Source organism: Cavia porcellus, unplaced genomic scaffold (genome assembly GCF_034190915.1).
Source record: "Cavia porcellus strain 051 isolate PalLab524CR breed Dunkin Hartley unplaced genomic scaffold, mCavPor4.1 scaffold_7, whole genome shotgun sequence".
NCBI classification, from domain to species: domain Eukaryota; kingdom Metazoa; phylum Chordata; class Mammalia; order Rodentia; family Caviidae; genus Cavia; species Cavia porcellus.
This window is the reverse complement of record NW_026947490.1, coordinates 27,968,643-27,984,852: the sequence shown is the minus strand read 5'-3', so window position 1 is coordinate 27,984,852 and position 16,210 is coordinate 27,968,643. Positions and strand designations below refer to the sequence as shown.

The following is a 16,210-nucleotide window of genomic DNA, read 5'->3' as shown; positions in this document are numbered from 1 at the left end:
AGTGGCTCAGGATATCCCGGGCCTCACATTTAGAGCAGACTCAGAACTGGACGAGCAGACTCAGAACTGGACGTGCACACCAGTTAAGCTGAGTCAGCCCAAGCTGAGTGTGGTGGCTGATCCCGGTGCTGAGGAGGCTGAGGCAGGAGGATGGCAAGCTCCAGCCTGGTCAGGTTAGCCTGCCTCAGAAAGGGCTGGGGGTGGCTCAGTGCTAAGGACCAGGGTTCAATCCCCAGTGCTGCCTTGCCCCCCAGGATTTTGTCAGGATGGCCAAAGTCGAAGTGAGCTGTAACCGTGCCAGGCACCATGTCAAACGCTGAGTGAGCTCAGGTTGGGATGCCCTGAGTCACGGTCCCCCACTTGTGCCAGGTTGAAAGCAAGTATGGTCACAGAGGAAACTGAGAAGACACACAGGAAACAGAATTCTATGAGGGAGCGAAGGTGCCGTGTAGAAAATGTGGTCAGGACCCCGCCCTGCCTGCCCAGTTACAGGGGCAGAGGAGAAAACCGCAGATGCAAAGGCCCAGGGGTAGTGAGGCCTACAGACCTGAGGGAGGGAGCCCTGCATCCCTCAAAGCACTGTGGGCTTGGTTTGCTTGACCTTTTGAGCAAGGTCTCAGTAGGCCAAGCTCTTTTTTAGCTGGGTTGTACTCACTAGCCTCAGACTGGAGTTCTCCTGCCTCAGCCTCTTGAGTTGTGAGTTTACAAGCATGCACCTGGCTTAAAGACCTGTAACTGTTTTGCTTGTACTGGGGATTGGCTGCCAGGCGGGGCTCCATGCCCAGCCCTTTTGTTTTCTCCTGTGAGTCCCAGTTTCTGGGAGTTACTCAGGCTGGGCTCAAACTTCCAATTCCGTCCCATCCTCTCGCAGCTTACGTTAAAGCTGGTGTTCCAGCTCAGCGGTGTAGCTCAGTGGCACAGCATCTACCTGGCCAGCACGAGGCTCTTGAGTATGATTCCTGGTACCAAACACAAAAGCTTTTGTTGTGCATTCCTGCGGATGAAGCCAGGTGCCCTGGCACAGGGCCACTTCCCCAGCCCTTTTTTTTTTTTTTTTTTTTTTTGTCTTTTTCCTTTTTATCGGTACCGGGGATCGAACTCACCTCTGCCTGCTTTCAAGGCAGGCCTTATGCCGCTGAGCTAAACCCCCAGCCCCTAGCCCTTTCTTTTGGTCGCCAAGTTGCCCAGACAGGGCTCAAACTTGCAGTCCTCCTGCTTCAGCCTCCAGAATGGCTGGCGACATGCACCCCCAAATTAAGCTGGTTTTTACGTAGCCAGGCCCCTGGGCAGTGGGGAGAGCTGGAACGCATGGTCAGGACACCCCATTGCGGTGTCCAGGATGTGGGACTGCATGGCCAAGCCTCACATGTAGCCCTTCCTGCAACCCACAACCTATGTCACCCAGCAGTGAGGGACTTCCGGGAGGGGTTCAGCAGGAGGGCAGTTGTGGGCCTCAGCACCCTGGCAGCCCCGGCTTGAGCTGTGCCCTACAGGTGCTTCCAGAAGCTTCCTAAGGCCCTTAAAACCCACAGACCCCTCCCAGGGCCCAGCACATGGCTCTGGCTAATTTGTCAAAGAACCCAGCCCCACTGGGCATGATGGTGCACACCTGGAATCCCAGCACTCAGGAGGCTGAGGCAAGAGGATTGCTGTGAGTTCAAGGCCAAATACATGAGGCCCTGTCTCAAAAATCAGATGAGGGTTAGGGATAGTGCTTAGCAGCGTATACACCCCCCTGGCAAGCACAAGGTTCTGAGTTCAATTCCCACTACACAAATAAACAAAAGCAAACAGCCCCACAACCCCACCCCTCTCTGCCACCCTGGGAACCTCGGATGGGAACAACACAGGTGCCCGGGCTGATCTCTGCACCTTGGGATCCCTGCACCTTAGGACCGGCAGCTAGTGTAGGAAGCACCAGGACTCAGCCACCAGCTGATTCGGAAGAACACAGGAAAATGCCGGGCAGGAGGGGCAGGGTGCGATCTCAGACTCCAGCCCACCAGGCCAAGTCCAGGAGACACGGGCACAAAAATGAGGAGTCGCACACCTGAAATTCCTGAGAGGGTGGCGAGTCCCGCAGCAGCTTGTGGCTCACTTTGGTACCTGTATCTCACAGTCCAGGCAGCTATTCAGAGGGCAGCAAAGTGCAGGGTGGTAACGATGGCTGAATTCCTGCCATCTTGTTTTTCAAATCCAGCATCATTTTCTTTGTTTTGTTTCACTCTATTCTCTTTAAAGAAACTAGGGCTTGGGGTTTAGATCAGCTGCATAAGCACCTGCCTGGTGAGCACACAGGTCATGAGTTTGATCCCCGGTACCAAAAATAAAAAGTGAAAAAACGGGCTGGGGTTTTAGCTCAGTGGCATAAGCACCTGCCTTGCAAGTGTGTGGTTGCATACTTGCAAGACAAAAGAAAAAAAAAAAAACATTTAAAAACCAAACAAAAAAGCGTAAAGGTTTTTAAGACAGAAAGTTACTCTGGAAGGGCTAAATTGCAGAACCAGGCACCCCCTTGACTGGGGAAGAGGGAGGGATTCACTCCCTGAAAGTAGGAAGGAAGACAGACATTTGAGCCAGGCATTGGGAGTTTGAGGCCAGCCTGGACTACACAAAAAAATTGTGTGTCTCACACATACCTACATACATGAAAAAATATTGTACATGAATGAACCTTAGCAGCACTGTTCCCCCAAAACAGAAATGCTCCCAAGTATTTGTGACGGGTGGGTGAACAAGCTATGTCTGTCCATCCTGAGGAATATTACCCAGCCATGAAAAGGAGTGCAGCACTGAGGCACACTGGAGTGTGGACAGACCCAGTGAAAGAGGCCAGACACACAAACCCACATACTGTACGATCTCTAGAGGGATCCAGAATAGGCTGAGCCAGAAGGACAGGAAGTGGACGTGTGACTGTCCAGCTGGGGAGGAAGGATGGGGGTGGCTGCCTAAAGGATAAAAACAGCCCATTAGGGGCTAGGGATATAGCTCAGCAGCATAAGCACCTGCCTTCCAAGCAGGCAGTCATGAGTTCGATCTCTGGTACCGATAGAAACGAAAAAGGAAAAAAAAAAAAACGAGCCCATTAGTGGTGATGGATACTCTACCTTTAAAAAACCCACTAATGGGGCTGGGGATTTAGTTCAGTGGCATAAGCACCTGCCTTCCAAGCAGGCAGTCATGAGTTCGATCCCTGGTACCGATAAAAACGAAAAAGACAAGTAAATAAAAAAAAAAATTAAAAACCCACTGAGGGCTGGGGATTTAGCTCAGCGGCATAAGCGCCTGCTTTGCAAGCATGTGGTCAAGAGTTCAATCCCTGGTACCAAAAAAAAAAAAAACAAAAAACACTGAAGCTCAGTGTGGTGGTGCATGTCAGTAATCCCAGCACTAGGGAGGCTGAGGCAGGAGGACTGCTGGGAGTTCAAGGCCAGCCTGAACTGCATAGCCAGACCCTGTCTCAAAAGACAAAAAAAAAAAAAAAAAATGGTGGCACACCTGTACTGAGGTGCTCAGGAGGCTGAGGCAGGAGAGTCACAGCAAGTTCAAGGCTAAAGCGCGACATAGTGAGACCCTCTATTAAAAAAAAAGATCTTGAGGACACGGCTCAGTGGAAGGCACTCCTGGTTCAACTCCCCGGCCTGCAGAGTCCGCTGAAGGGGTTAATTTCATGTGACTCACAGCTCAGCTTTTTCAGAGTCAGCGCCCTTGCTCCCCTCACAGCCTGCAGCCGGTGGGCTCCCGGATGGGGAAGTTGCTTGTAAAACTAAAAACAGAAGGACATTCACGGTTTCCTTCCGGAAGGGGTCACCAAGGAGCCGGCACTTCCTACCAGACCGAGCAGCAGCGTTTGGAGCAGGACATAGCTGGGCCAAATGGGTGGAGACGGCTCCCCAGCAGGCCTGCTCTGGCCAGACCCTCTCTATGTGTACCTACCGCATTCACACTGGGCAAACTCGCCAGAGGCTGAGGCACGGTGGGAGACGGGTGGTTTTGGTCTTTTTTTTTTTTTAGATAAGATCTTAACTATATAGTCCAAGCTGAACTTGGACTAAGTATATTGCTCAGATTGGCCTAGAATTCAGTGAGCCTCCTACCTCAGCCTCTCAATGCTAGAATCACAGATGTGTGCAACCACATCTGGTGAGGATCCCAAATTTGAGCTCAGTTTGTGCAGCTTAGCGGAATCATATATCAAAAAATCTAAAAACCAGCGGAGAACATCTGCACACACCTGTGATTATGTTACTCAGGAGGCTGAGGCAGGAAGGTTGCTGTAAATTCCAGGTCTCCCTGGGCTACATAGTTCAAAGCCAGCCTGGTGAGACTATGGCTCAAAAAAAACCAAAAAGGCCTGGGCTACTGAGTGATGCCCAGTCTTAAAATATTAAAAAACAGCCGAGCACAGTGATGCACGCCTGTAATCGCAGCACTCAGGAGGCTGAGGCAAGAGGATCACCATGAGTTCAAGGTCAGGCTGGGCTACATAGCGAGTTCAAGCGCAGCCTGAACTACCCAGCGAAACTGTCGCAAAAAAAATTTTTTAAGGCCTGAGGAGGTAGCTTAGTGGCTGAGCGCTTGACCAGCATGCACGGGGCCCTGAATTGCTTGCCCGGCACCACGGAAATGGGCAAGCACCGGGAGATTTAGGAATGCGCCCCTATGCCACGTCCTGCAGTGCCCACGCGCAGCCACCAGGGGGCAGAACGCTGCCATCCTTAGGAACCGGGAATGGGCTTCGGATTCAGGTAAGGTCTCCCCAGCCGAGGGTTGCACTGAACGTTGGACGAAAGAAACAGAGACAGCGGCCCCCAGGCGCTGGAAAGTGAATGAAAGCGGGCGGAAAGGAGGGCACTCGGGAACCAGAGTGTGCAAAGCGACCGATGAGTTTCCGGTGTGTGTGCCGCCAGTAGCCCGGGCGGCTTCCAGTCCAAGCCAGTCCGCGGCCTAAATTCTCCCAGCTGGAAGTACGACTTGGCAAAAAGGTGAGATTTTGGAAAAGAAAACCAAAGGAGACCCAGGCGTGGTGGCGCATGCCTATAATCCCAGCACTGGGGAAACTGAGGCAGCAGGATCGCTGCGAGTTCGAGACCAGCCTGGGCTACGAAGTGAGCTCAAGGCCAGCCTGAACCATATAGAGAAAAAAAAAAAAAAAAAAAGCAAAATGAGCATCCCAGATTTGTAAGCTTCACCCAGTTATCTCATTGGCTCTGACCCACACCAGCTAAAGTGGGTGTGGTGGCATATGCCCGTGATCACAGGACACTGAGGTAGGAGGATTTAAAATAGGAACACAGCCTGGGCAATTTAGATTTACAAAAACCTGTCTCAAAAAGGTGGGGGGGCTGGGGATTTAGCTCAGCGGCATAAGCACCTGCCTTGCAAGCAGGCGGTCGTGAGTTCGATTTCTGGTACCAATTAAAAAAACGAAACACACACACACACACACACACACACACACACACACACAAAAGGGAGGGAGGATTGGGGATGTACTTCATGTGAAAACCCTGCCCAGTACTGGAGTAAAAAATAAAAAGAGGAAAAAAGAAATCCAGCTAACCTGAAAAAAGTGAACTTTTTTAGCCACACATTTCACGGGAGACACACAAAAAAAAGTTTTTGGTTTTTTTGTTTGTTTGTTTTTTGCCACCAGCTCTGGCTGTGTGTTCCAAACCGGCCTTGAGCTCAGTGGGTAGCCAAGTTGGCCTGTCTTTCTGCACTTCTAATACTGTGACACCCTACCTCTAAAAACACAAACAAGGAGGTATGACGCATGCTGGTGATTCCAGCACTCTGGGAGGCTGAAGCAGGAAGATCTAAAATCAGAGCCCAACTCAGGAAACTTAGCAAGAATATCTCAAAATAATAATAAAAAAAGACAGAGTTCAATCCCTTAGTAATGTGTACACATACACACACGCGCGCGCACGAACACACACACACACACACACACACACACACACACACACACGTGCACACGCCTTTTAATACTGGGAACATTGCTGAGACAGCAGCACCCTGGGCATGCTGAAGACGTGTGTCCTGTGGCCAGGCCCTGGGACATGCAGTGCTGTAAACACCTTGCTTCTCTCCACGCTGATCTTTGGGGTTCACAGTCTACCTCTAGGTTATATCTGTCACCTTCCCAAGAGACAAAAGGGGAGGGGGCCGGTGGGGCTTGAGTTCCAGGAAGGTAATTTTTTTGTATTTTTAGTTCCCTATAATTCTCGGGGTTTTTTTTTTTTTTTTTTTTTTTTTTTTGGTCTTTTTCCTTTTTATTGGTACCAGGGATCGAACTCACGACTGCCTGCTTGCAAGGCAGGCGCTTATGCCGCTGAGCTAAATCCCCAGCCCGATTTTTGGGTTTTTTTCAGACAGTTTCACTATATAGGCCAGGCCCACTTGGATTAAGGCAAACCTCCTGCCTTGGCCTCCATGTGTACCACACTCAGCTACAGTCGGGCCCTCCTGTTTCCACTGTCCCTGTCACTTACCCTCCTGCACTGTCCTGGCCTCCTGCTGCTCCCCTAAACTGGGTCACCCAAGTGTGCCCCAGGCCCCTTGAACCTGCTGCTGGCTGTGGCTGGACCACACTTCCCCTGCTCCCCTTTCCCAGGCCCATAGCCCTCTCCCCGTCCCTGCTCTGTCCCTTTGTCTTTCCTCCCCAGCAGCATTTTCTGCTGATGGTCCCCACTCTGCTGACGGCCCGCCCCAAGGCCCAGCTTCCGGTTTGTGCACTGGGCATCCAGTCTGCTGGGCTTAGTTTTTTGAGGGGTGTGTGCTTATTTTTTGTGTCTAAGAATATCCCTGCTTCCACCTCCACCTCATGCCAGCTCCAAGGCCGCCTCCTCCTGCCTATCCCAGCCCCTCGACCCCCAGCCTGCTCCTCCCCCAGCCCTAGCTCCCATCCTGCCCCAGGGCATGCTGCCACACACTTCAGTTTCAGCACTCAAGGAGCTGAGGCAGGAAGATCCCCCATGAGTTTGAGACTAGCCTGGGGTACAGTGAGGTCCTATCTCAAAACAGCAACAAAAAGACACACACACACACAGGCCCCAGCACTGGATTTTATTGTTGCCCTGGCAGAAGAGAGGCCCAGGGCTGGTGTCGAGTTTCTGGGTCTCTGTGGTGATGGCTCAGACTTGGGGTGCAGTTGATGGGGGATCCAGAAGGCTGAGCTGGGGTGCCAGTCCCGGTCTGGGCAGGAAACCCTGCCGTGAGGATGGTGTCACCCACACAGAGGGCTCTGAGGGGCCCAGGATGGGCAGAGCTGGACTGGGTGCCCAGGGGAGGCTGAGTCAGGAGGTCCCTGAGAGCCGGGCCTCGAGCTGTGTCCCTGTAGTCACGTGGGGCTCAGAGCTCATCATGGTGTCGTGTCAGGTCCTCCCCATAGTTGGTGGCCTGGCTGCCCACGAACATGTTCCAATTCCCCAGGATCTCAGCCTTGCTCAGCCGCCCATCCTTCGGGGAACCCAGGGGAACACAGAGACATTGTTGCTCAAGAGGACCTGGCCTGCACTGAGGCTACCCTCCCCACGCCCTGTCCCCTGCGGGTCCCCATGTCTGTCCCCTGCACCTTGTCCTTGTCGCTCTCCTGCAGGAGGTGGTTGGCCTCCACCAGGGGCTGGTCCTGCGATGGCGGCAGCACCCAGTAGCCAACCTCGCTGCCATCCAGCCGTCCGTCCTTGTTGAGGTCTCGGAAGTCCCGGAACTGCTGCCGCTCGGTCTGCACCCAGGCTGGCTCCTCCTCCCCCGGCTCTGCAGAGTACAGGTCCGCTGCGAGGACCCAAGGGACCCAGGGCTCAGGGGCCGCTCAGGGCCAGGGCACCTGAGACCCAGCCTGGGCTCCGATACCTCTTGGCCTATGGCTTTTGGACAACGCGCTTTCCTTTTCTTATTTTTGTAGCTAGGTAGCCCAGGCTGGCTTCAGAGATCCTCTTGCCTCAGCCTCCTCTGGGCTGGGGTAACAGACATGGGCCAACACGGCCAGCTTCACTTCACTCCTTTCACCTTAGTATGAGGAACAAAACCTGACTTCAAGATGGTTCCTGGCGTTCATGTGACATGGACTTGCTTAACTGATTTAGGGATAGGTCTAGTCGGGTGGATGCCAGGCAAGTGACACTGGTGCCTCCCAGGAGGGAGGCCCCGGCAGCAGGTTGCATCCCAGGAAGGAAGAAGAAGCACTGAAAAGCTGTCCTCAGGCTGCCCCACACCTCCTCCCAGGGCGCTTGACTCTTGCAAAAGCCCTGGCCCCAGGGTAGCCTGGAAGTCAGCACAAGGCGTGCCCAGTCTTTCAACACCAGGTACAGGCATGAAAATTAGAGCAGAAGCTTCCTCCTCTGGGGACCAGGCCACAGGGCTGCCAGCAAGATGTCATCAAAGATGAGATACGCCACACACCTGTGATCCCAGGATGCTGGAGGCTGAGGCAGAAGGATCGATGCCAGTTCGAGGTCAGCCTGGGATACATAGTGAGTCCGTGACCAGCCTGGACTACATGGGAGACCCTGCCTCCAAAAAGCCAAACCAGAGATGGGACAGGAGTTTTGTGCCCTGCAGCAAGACGCGGCACTTCCTGTCCTCATTTGGATTGGTCCTGGGTCATCATTTCTTGTAGGAAACGAGGGCACAGCAGGTGTGTGTGTGTGTGTGTGTGTGTGTGTGTGTGTGTGTATTTGTGTCCTGACTGGCCTTTTGGGTTTTGTTTTTTTTTTTTTTTTTGGTCTTTTTTCCTTTTTATCGGTACTGGGGATCGAACTCACGACTGCCTGCTTGCTACCGGCCTTTTGATTGTGGTAAAAGCTCACACGATATGACGTGCCAAGGGTGATGCCGCATGCCTGTAATTCCAGCTTCTCGGGAGGCTGAGGCAGGACTGCAACCAGCCTGGGTGATCTAGTGGCTTAGCAAGATGCTGTCATAAAATAAAAAATAATTTAGAAAGACCCGAGGAGATAGTTCAGCGCCAAGGACCTGGGTTCAATCCACAGTGCTGGAAAAACATAGAGGGAAGGCAGACATTCTTGGGGTCTGGAGCTGGGCTCCACCTATGGTCCTCCTGCCACAGCCTCTGGAGTAGCTGCAATGCCAGGCACGCGTCACTACACCCTACTCCGGAAATGCTTTTTCCGTGTAGCACTCAGCAGGTGGCCAGATGGAGCCAGGCAACACAAACGGCGCACACACTAGCACCAGCTCCTAGAGGCAACGCCCACCCGATACTGCGCATGCGCAGGGCGGGCTGTGGTGTGTACCACGCATGCGCAAGGCGGGGGCTGTCGCGCAGCCGCCGCCTAACTTCACTCACCGATGTACTCTTCCACCTGCACGTAGCCGTCCTTGTCCTTGTCCAGGTCCTCCAGGGTTTCCTGGGGAGAAAGTGTTGGGTGCGCTGGTGCACTGACTTTGAGGAGGGCTTGGTTTTTGGGAGTCTCACTATGTAGCCCAGGCTGGCCCTGAATTTATGGCGATCCTCCTGCCTCAGCCTTCCCAGTGCTGGGATTACAATGGCTTGCCACCAAGCCCAACTCTGATCCCTCATTTTACATTCAGATTCATTTAGAATGAAAATGGTGTCTGAATATGACAGGGCCATGGTGCCTTTACCTTGCAGCGGACTTGTAATCCAGCTTGTTTTTTTTTTTTTTTTTTTTTTGGTACCGGGGATTGAACTCACGACCTCATAATTGCCAAGCAGGCGTTGTGCCGCTGAGCTACATCCCCAGCCCCCCAACTTTTTAAAAACTTTTTACCATATTTTGAGACATGTTCTCAATAAACTCGTAAATTGCCCGGGTTGGGTTTAAACTTTCAATCCTTCTGCTTCAGCCTCACAGAGTGCTAGGATTACGGTGTGCAGTAGCTGGCCACATTTGATTTTTTTTCTTTTTTTTCCCATGGTACTGGGGATTGAACTCACAACCTTGTGCTTGCAAGGCAGGCACTTATGCCGCTGAGCTAAATCCCCAGACCACTGACCACATTTGAATTTTAGATGACAGCAATAATTCTTTGATGTAAGCATGCTCTACTCATGCTCCACTCATTTGACCCACTCACCCCCACAGCATGAATTATATTGCACTATGGATAAATACATCACTTTGGAGTGTGAACATGTCCCAAATATTGTGGGAGACAACTTGGTACTAAGACAATATTGTATGAGAGACTAAAGAATTTGTTGTTGGAGTCAGGTGCAGTGGCACCCGCCTATAACCCTATCATTCGGGAGGCTGAGGCAGATTACCAAGAGTCTGAGGCCAGCCTGGGCTACATAATGAACTAAAACAACAGTAGAGCGACCAAGGAATACTACACAGCTCAGGAAATGCTGAGTGCCCTCTCCTGTGTGAGTCAGGCCCTAAGTCGGCCAGGAGCTGGCCAGAAGCCCGGCAGCCAGGGCTGCTTGGCAAGAAGGAGATGTGATGTTTTCCTCCTTCATTTCCTTAATCATTACCTAGCGATAAGAGCCCCAGCTGTGACTGCAGACTGGCCCAAAGAACAGCAGTCTCCTCTGAGGGCTGTGATAAAGGCCAGGTTGGGTGAGGACAAAGGCCGACAGAGTGCGGACTTGGGAAGACCAAGGGCTCAGAACAAATTGATTGGAGGACAGATGGCCCCTTCCTCTGCACGCCTGCCCTAGCTGGCTTAGTTTTGACAGCTGCCTTACCTCAAGGTGTTTCTGTCTCTGAAAACCCAGCACTTTGTCATGATTTCTGCCCATGCCTCGAATCCCAGCACTTGGAAGGCAGAAGCAGGAGGATCGAAAGTTGGAGTCCAGCCTAGCCAACTTAGCAAGAGACCCAATCTCAAAAAATATCGAGGTCCTGAGTTCCATTCCCAGTCTCCCCCCCCCAATTTTTTTTTTTTTAAATAGGGCTGGGTTTGTAGGTGGAAAGAGTTCTCTTTTTCATCCTTCGCACATATAGGCACATCGGCATGACATGTATTTGAGGAAGACACGAAGGCTTTTAAAGTTCTTTGACACTGTAAAAAGTTAAGCATAATGGGAGTAAAAATCCTTCCGTTTAGAGTGGAGTCCTAGCTGGTTGTGCTGGCACATACCTGTAATCCTAGCACAGATGAGGCAAGAGGATTTCCAGACCAGCCTAAGCTACACAGTGACCTCAAGGCCAACCTGGACTACAGATCAAGACCTTGTCTCAAAACAACAACAATAACAACAAACAAACCAGCTGACAGCCTAGCCCAGGAAGGCAGGATCTTGTGTGGTTAGCTGGGTCCCTGTGAGCACAGGCACACTCACAGCGATCACAATGTCCCGCATGTGTGGGAACTCCTCAGGATGCAGGAAGGCTGTCAGTTCCTCCCTTGTGGCCATCGAGTCACCGTCTTGGTCAGCCACCCGGAAACGCCGCTCATCCCTAGCTAGCATCTTTTTATAGGTCTCGGCGTCCTCCACGTCGTGGAATTCCTCCCCTGGGAGGGCGGAGCAGAGAGCATCTCAGGTAGGGGGGTCAGGGCACAGGGAAAGACAGGGGACCGGGCAGGGGACCAGGATAAATCTGAAAAGTTCAGAAGCATTAGCATGTACCAGTGACTTCTATGCCATCTACACAGCTAGGCGTGGTGGTGCAAACCAGCTTGTGTGCCACCTGTGATCCCAGCACTCCAGAAGCTGAGGCAGGAGGATCGTTGAGAATTCCAGGGCAGCCTGGGCTACATAGCAAGATCTCATCTCCCAAAACCAATATATAAACTTGTTGTGTATCCAATACATTATATATTATTAGCTTTTTGGGTGGGGGGCTATGTTGGGGTTTGAACCTAGAGCCTTTGCTAGGTTGTTTGTTTGTTTGATGCAGGGTCTCTATGCAGCTCAGGCTGGTTTTGAACTTGTGTTGATCCTCCTGTCTCAGCCTTTGGAGGATGTGTGCACTACCAAACGCAGATTCAGCCAGTTTTTATTTTGAGGCAAGGTTTTGCTAAATTAGTGAGTTGGCCAAGCTGGACTGGAACTTGCAGCCTGCTTCAGCCTCCCAGGGTGCTGCAGGTGCAGGTGTCTGTCCACCACCACGCTTAGCTAGGCTTCCTTCATAGCAACATCCAATGTTGTATTTAATCCTCATAAAAAGCAAGAAAATTGGGTTCCTTCAACTTTTTGTTTTTTACTTCCCGAATGAGAAAGTGACCCTTGGCAGAGGAAGTAACAAGGACTTGGGCCAGAAACAGGACTTCAAATGAGTACTGGCCATTTGAATGCTGATGCCTGATGCCTGATGCAGGAAGCTATCCTGAGTCAGCTTCCGCCAAAGGGAGGGAAGGGCATAAGCAGAATGCAGAGGGTTGTGGAAATGTTGAGGTCTGCGACCCACAGATCCACTGGCACATGTGGAGAGGACAGGGGCTTGCAGTATCTGCAAAGACCCAGAGAAGCCTGGGGAGCTGGTGCAGGAAAGGCTGGGGTGCTGCACTAGGGGGGCCAGACCAAGATCATGGTGGGCGGTACTGGGGCTAGGCACTGGGACAGGAGAAAACTAGGAGTCAGGGTTCAGGGCAAATAGCTTTGGGGTTCTCAGTGTGAGAAGTAAAGGCCAGGGGTCAGGAGACAGAAAGTGGAGGGCAAGGGCTCAGGTCAGGGATTTGAAGTCCCCAGTCATGGGCCCACAGAGATCAGGATTTCAATATGAAAAGCAAGCTGTCAGAAACTGGGGGTCGGGGCTGGGGATTTAGCTCAGCGGCATAAGCGCCTGCCTTGCAAGCAGGTGGTCGTGAGTTCGATCCCTGGTACCGATAAAAAAACCGAAAAAGAAAAAAAAAAAAAAAAGAAAGAAAGAAACTGAGGGTCTTCTAAACCAGGCATGGGAACGAACTCCTGTAATCTCCGCACTGTGGGAGGCTGAGGCAGGAGGATCACTGCGAGTGCCAGGCCAGCCTGGGTTATGAAAGGAGACCCTGTCTCAAATCTCACCACGAAGGGATCTCACAGAGATGAGGTCCTAAAATTGGTGAGGAGGTACAGGTAGGGGTTCCAGGCCAGAGGATTAAGCGCCTTCAGGATAAGTACGGTCAGAAGGCGAGGGTGGCGGTGTGTCACAGGGCGCAAGGTGGGGCCCCATGCGTACCAGCAGCGTAGTGACCGTAGGTGGCGTTGCGCAGCTCCTCCCAACCCACGCGCCCGTCGCGGTCCGTGTCGTACGTGTCCCAGGCCGAGCTCACCGAGTCCTGTATGTGGCGCTGCTGCGTGTGCGCGATCCACGAGCGAAGCTCGGTCAGCGACACCCAGCCGTCACCGTCCCCAGCGCGGTCCATACGGTCCACGATGCGCCTACCACAGGGCGGTCAACATCAGGCCCTGGCCACGCCCACATCTGGGCCCACAGCCACCACCGAGGTTCCGCCCCAAGCAGGAGCCACTCCCCCTCACTCCTTCCCCCAAAACAGTTCCCTCAGGGCTGGAAGTTCAATGCTCCCATGGAAGAGATGGAGTGGCACAGGTCTGTAATCCCACCCAGCATTCTGGGAGGCTGAGGCAGGAGGGTGGCAAATTCAAACCCAGCCAGAGCAATTTAGAAATTCAGGCAGACCCTGTCTCAAAGTAAATAAAATAAATAAAGCTTAGGAACGGTGGCACATCCCTGTAACCTCAGCAACTTGGGAGGCTATCTAGGAAGGATTGGAAGTCAAAATCAGCCTTTGGCATCTGAGCCAGATCCCTGTTCTCAAAATAAAAAGGACCGGGAAGGTAGCTGGGTGGTAGGGAGCCCCTGGGTTTGATCCTCAGTAGTGCAATAAATAAACAAATAAAATAAATAAAGAGCTGGAGCCGGGTGCGGAGGCGCACGCCTGTAATCCCAACACGGGGGACTGAGGCAGGAGGATCATCGCTGGTTCAAGGTCACCCTGGGCGACAGAGCGAGACTCTGTCAAAAAAAAAAGAAAAGAGCTGAATAGGCAGCTCAGTGTGAACGCGCTGGGTTCAATTCCCAGAACCAAAGGAAAAAAATAACAAAGTAGTCTCGGATCCAAAGCAGAGAGAGTACTTGTCAATCTCTAGACTGCAACTGCAGCAGAGTCCCACTTCTATCCTAGCCCCCGCCCCCTTGCCTGGAAGGCCGGGAAAAAGCCAGGGCCACGCCTTCCCCATTCCCCCAAGCAGTGCACATGCGCAAAGTGAGTTGGGCGGAGAAGCCTGAGCCACGCCCCCACCGTCTCCGCCACGCCCCTTCACAGCGCAGAGTCCTGCGCAGGCCCTGAGCTGCAGCTGTGCGGACCGTGAATCTCCACTGCTTCTTGCCTGTTGCACCCGCCGGGCAGCCGCGCACGCTCCCGGCTCCCTCTCCCCTGGCCAGGGCCCTGGTCCTCGTCCCACAGTTGATATGGACCACATGGGGCACCCGTCATCATCCCTCGGGTCCTGGGCCCAGTCCCAAGACCCCTGGTCCCGAGAGTGGCCTCGAGCTCCAGCCGTGATTAGGAGTGTTCACCAAGTGACCTAACCTCTTTGCACCCCTAACTTTACCCCCTTGTAAAATGGGGCTAAATAACTGCCGAGGCCTCAGGGACTTTGGGGAGTGAATGTTAAACCATTAAAGTGTGGTCCCTCCGCCCTATAGCCTCCCCATCCCAGAGAAGCCAGACCCCTTCTGGAACCCAAAGGCCCTGCGGGAGACAATGTATTGGCTCCCACCCTCTCCCTTCTGCTTTGAGTTCCAACCGCAGAGCCGTAAGCCAGCAGGCTTGCTCTTGCCTAATTTATTAATACCTAACCATCTTGTTTCTCTCACTCCTTATGAACCTCCTGAAGGCAAGGAGTTTTGTCTGATTTGTTCCCTGCTGTGACTTTACCCGGTGGAGCAGTGCCTGCGTGTAGTAGGTGCTCAGTAAACGCTAGTATGATAAAGGGCAAGTAGGCTGATAGTGACCACATTCAGTGGAGCTCACTTTGCAGTTCAGAGCTCAGCCTTATTCCTGATTCCCTGGTGGCTCCTTCCCCACAGAATCTCTTTTGTCCCCATCACCCTGGCCAAGGAGACTGGGAGATGCATTTACAGAGCAGACCACTGAGGCTTGCAGAGTCGGTGTCTAGGGTAGAATCTGCAACTTCGAGATCTGAGTTCTTTTTTGGTTTTTTGAGACAGGATCTTGCTATGCAGTGCGGCTAGGCCGTGAACACATTATGTAGCCTAGGCTGGGCTTGGAATTTGCACCAGTCCTTCGGCCTCAGCCTCCTGAGTGCTGGGATTCCAGGCAAGATCACCACACGGGTCACCTATCTCTTACCCGAGGCGGGCCTGGCTTTCCTCTGGGGTGAGCTGGTCGAATTCCTTGGCCACTTCCTGTCCTAGGAAGGCCTCGTGGTCGTACTGGAAGTTCCCGTGGGCGTCGTCGTGTGGGGCTTCGCTCAGAGGGGCTGCCTGGTGCACCCTGGCCTGGCTGTGAGGACCTGCGTCCGGGGATGGCTTCCCCTGGGCCCCGCGCCGCAGCAGCAGCTGCAGAAGCAGCAGCAACAGGAGTGATGGGCGCCACATCGTCGGTTCCTGGGGAGCGGCGGGGTCAGCAGTCAGGGGTCACAAAAAAGAGGGCAGGAAGGGATCGGAACCGGGGTGGCAGGGGTTACCCACAACAACACTGGGAGATGGGCGGTGCCTGCTGAAAGTTTCCAGCTCAGTGGGGGCGGCGACGACGGGGAGGAGGACAGGGTGCCCAGAGAGGGTCCCGATCTTCCTAGTCCCCAGGAGTCCCTGAGCGGACAGAGGTGATCCCAGAGGAGACGTGGCGCGCATCCCACGCAAAGCACAGGGCATGGTGATGACCAGCGAGGGTACAGCCGAACCCCCAAGTCTCCCTCGCCCTTGATCCTGCGGTCTAGCTCCCTCCCTGGTCCCCGCTTCCACACACATGCCCAGTTACCCTGTTATCCAGCTTCTCTCTGCCCTTCACGCTTGGCTCCGAGGTCTCCCAAAGATGCCCAATTGGGCGGCAGTCCAGCCAGGCCCCGCCTCGGCCACCCAGAAACCACGCCCACTGACCAATGAGTGCGCGCAAGGAACCCAGGGGCGGGGCCAATGAGCGGCAGGAGTGTCGCGGGCGACCTGCGCCACGTCCACAAAAGAGGTTAGGGTGGGCTAAGGCCGAGTGACGCGGACTGCGAGAACCACAAATCCCTGCAGGCATTGAGGCATCTTGCCGGACCACCTCCAGCCGCCCTCGAGCCAAAGGCTCATGGGAAATGTAT

The 16,210-nt window shown here is 53.3% G+C and overlaps 1 protein-coding gene across 2 annotated transcripts; it reads right to left on the bottom strand.

The window, feature by feature from the left end:
* Positions 1-7,059: 7,059 nt before the first annotated feature.
* Positions 7,060-16,164, bottom strand: Rcn3 (reticulocalbin 3). Of its 2 annotated transcripts, none has more exons than XM_003465512.5 (7): positions 15,886-16,164; positions 15,256-15,512; positions 13,098-13,300; positions 11,279-11,451; positions 9,317-9,377; positions 7,583-7,782; positions 7,060-7,467 (listed from the first exon to the last, which is right to left on the bottom strand). In XM_003465512.5, the coding sequence occupies exons 1-7, from the start codon at positions 16,147-16,149 to the stop codon at positions 7,360-7,362; spliced, it is 1,266 nt and encodes a 421-aa protein (XP_003465560.2). In that variant the 5' UTR covers positions 16,150-16,164; the 3' UTR covers positions 7,060-7,359. The 2 variants fall into 2 exon arrangements, with proteins under 2 accessions (XP_003465560.2, XP_063109169.1); XM_063253099.1 differs by having other exon boundaries at positions 7,583-7,764.
* Positions 16,165-16,210: the final 46 nt, after the last annotated feature.

What these genes read in the sequence shown, in the direction of transcription:
- Rcn3 (XM_003465512.5), bottom strand. Translation starts at nt 16,149, where the DNA reads ATGCCTGCAGGGATTTGTGGTTCTCGCAGTCCGCGTCACTCGGCCTTA. An exon ending in GAAAGCCAGGCCCGCCTCGG is followed by an intron (nt 13,301 to 15,255) that starts GTAAGAGATAGG and finishes GCCCTGTGGTAG; the next exon opens with GCGCATCGTGGACCGTATGG. An exon ending in TGCGGGACATTGTGATCGCT is followed by an intron (nt 9,378 to 11,278) that starts GTGAGTGTGCCT and finishes CTTTCTCCCCAG; the next exon opens with GAAACCCTGGAGGACCTGGA.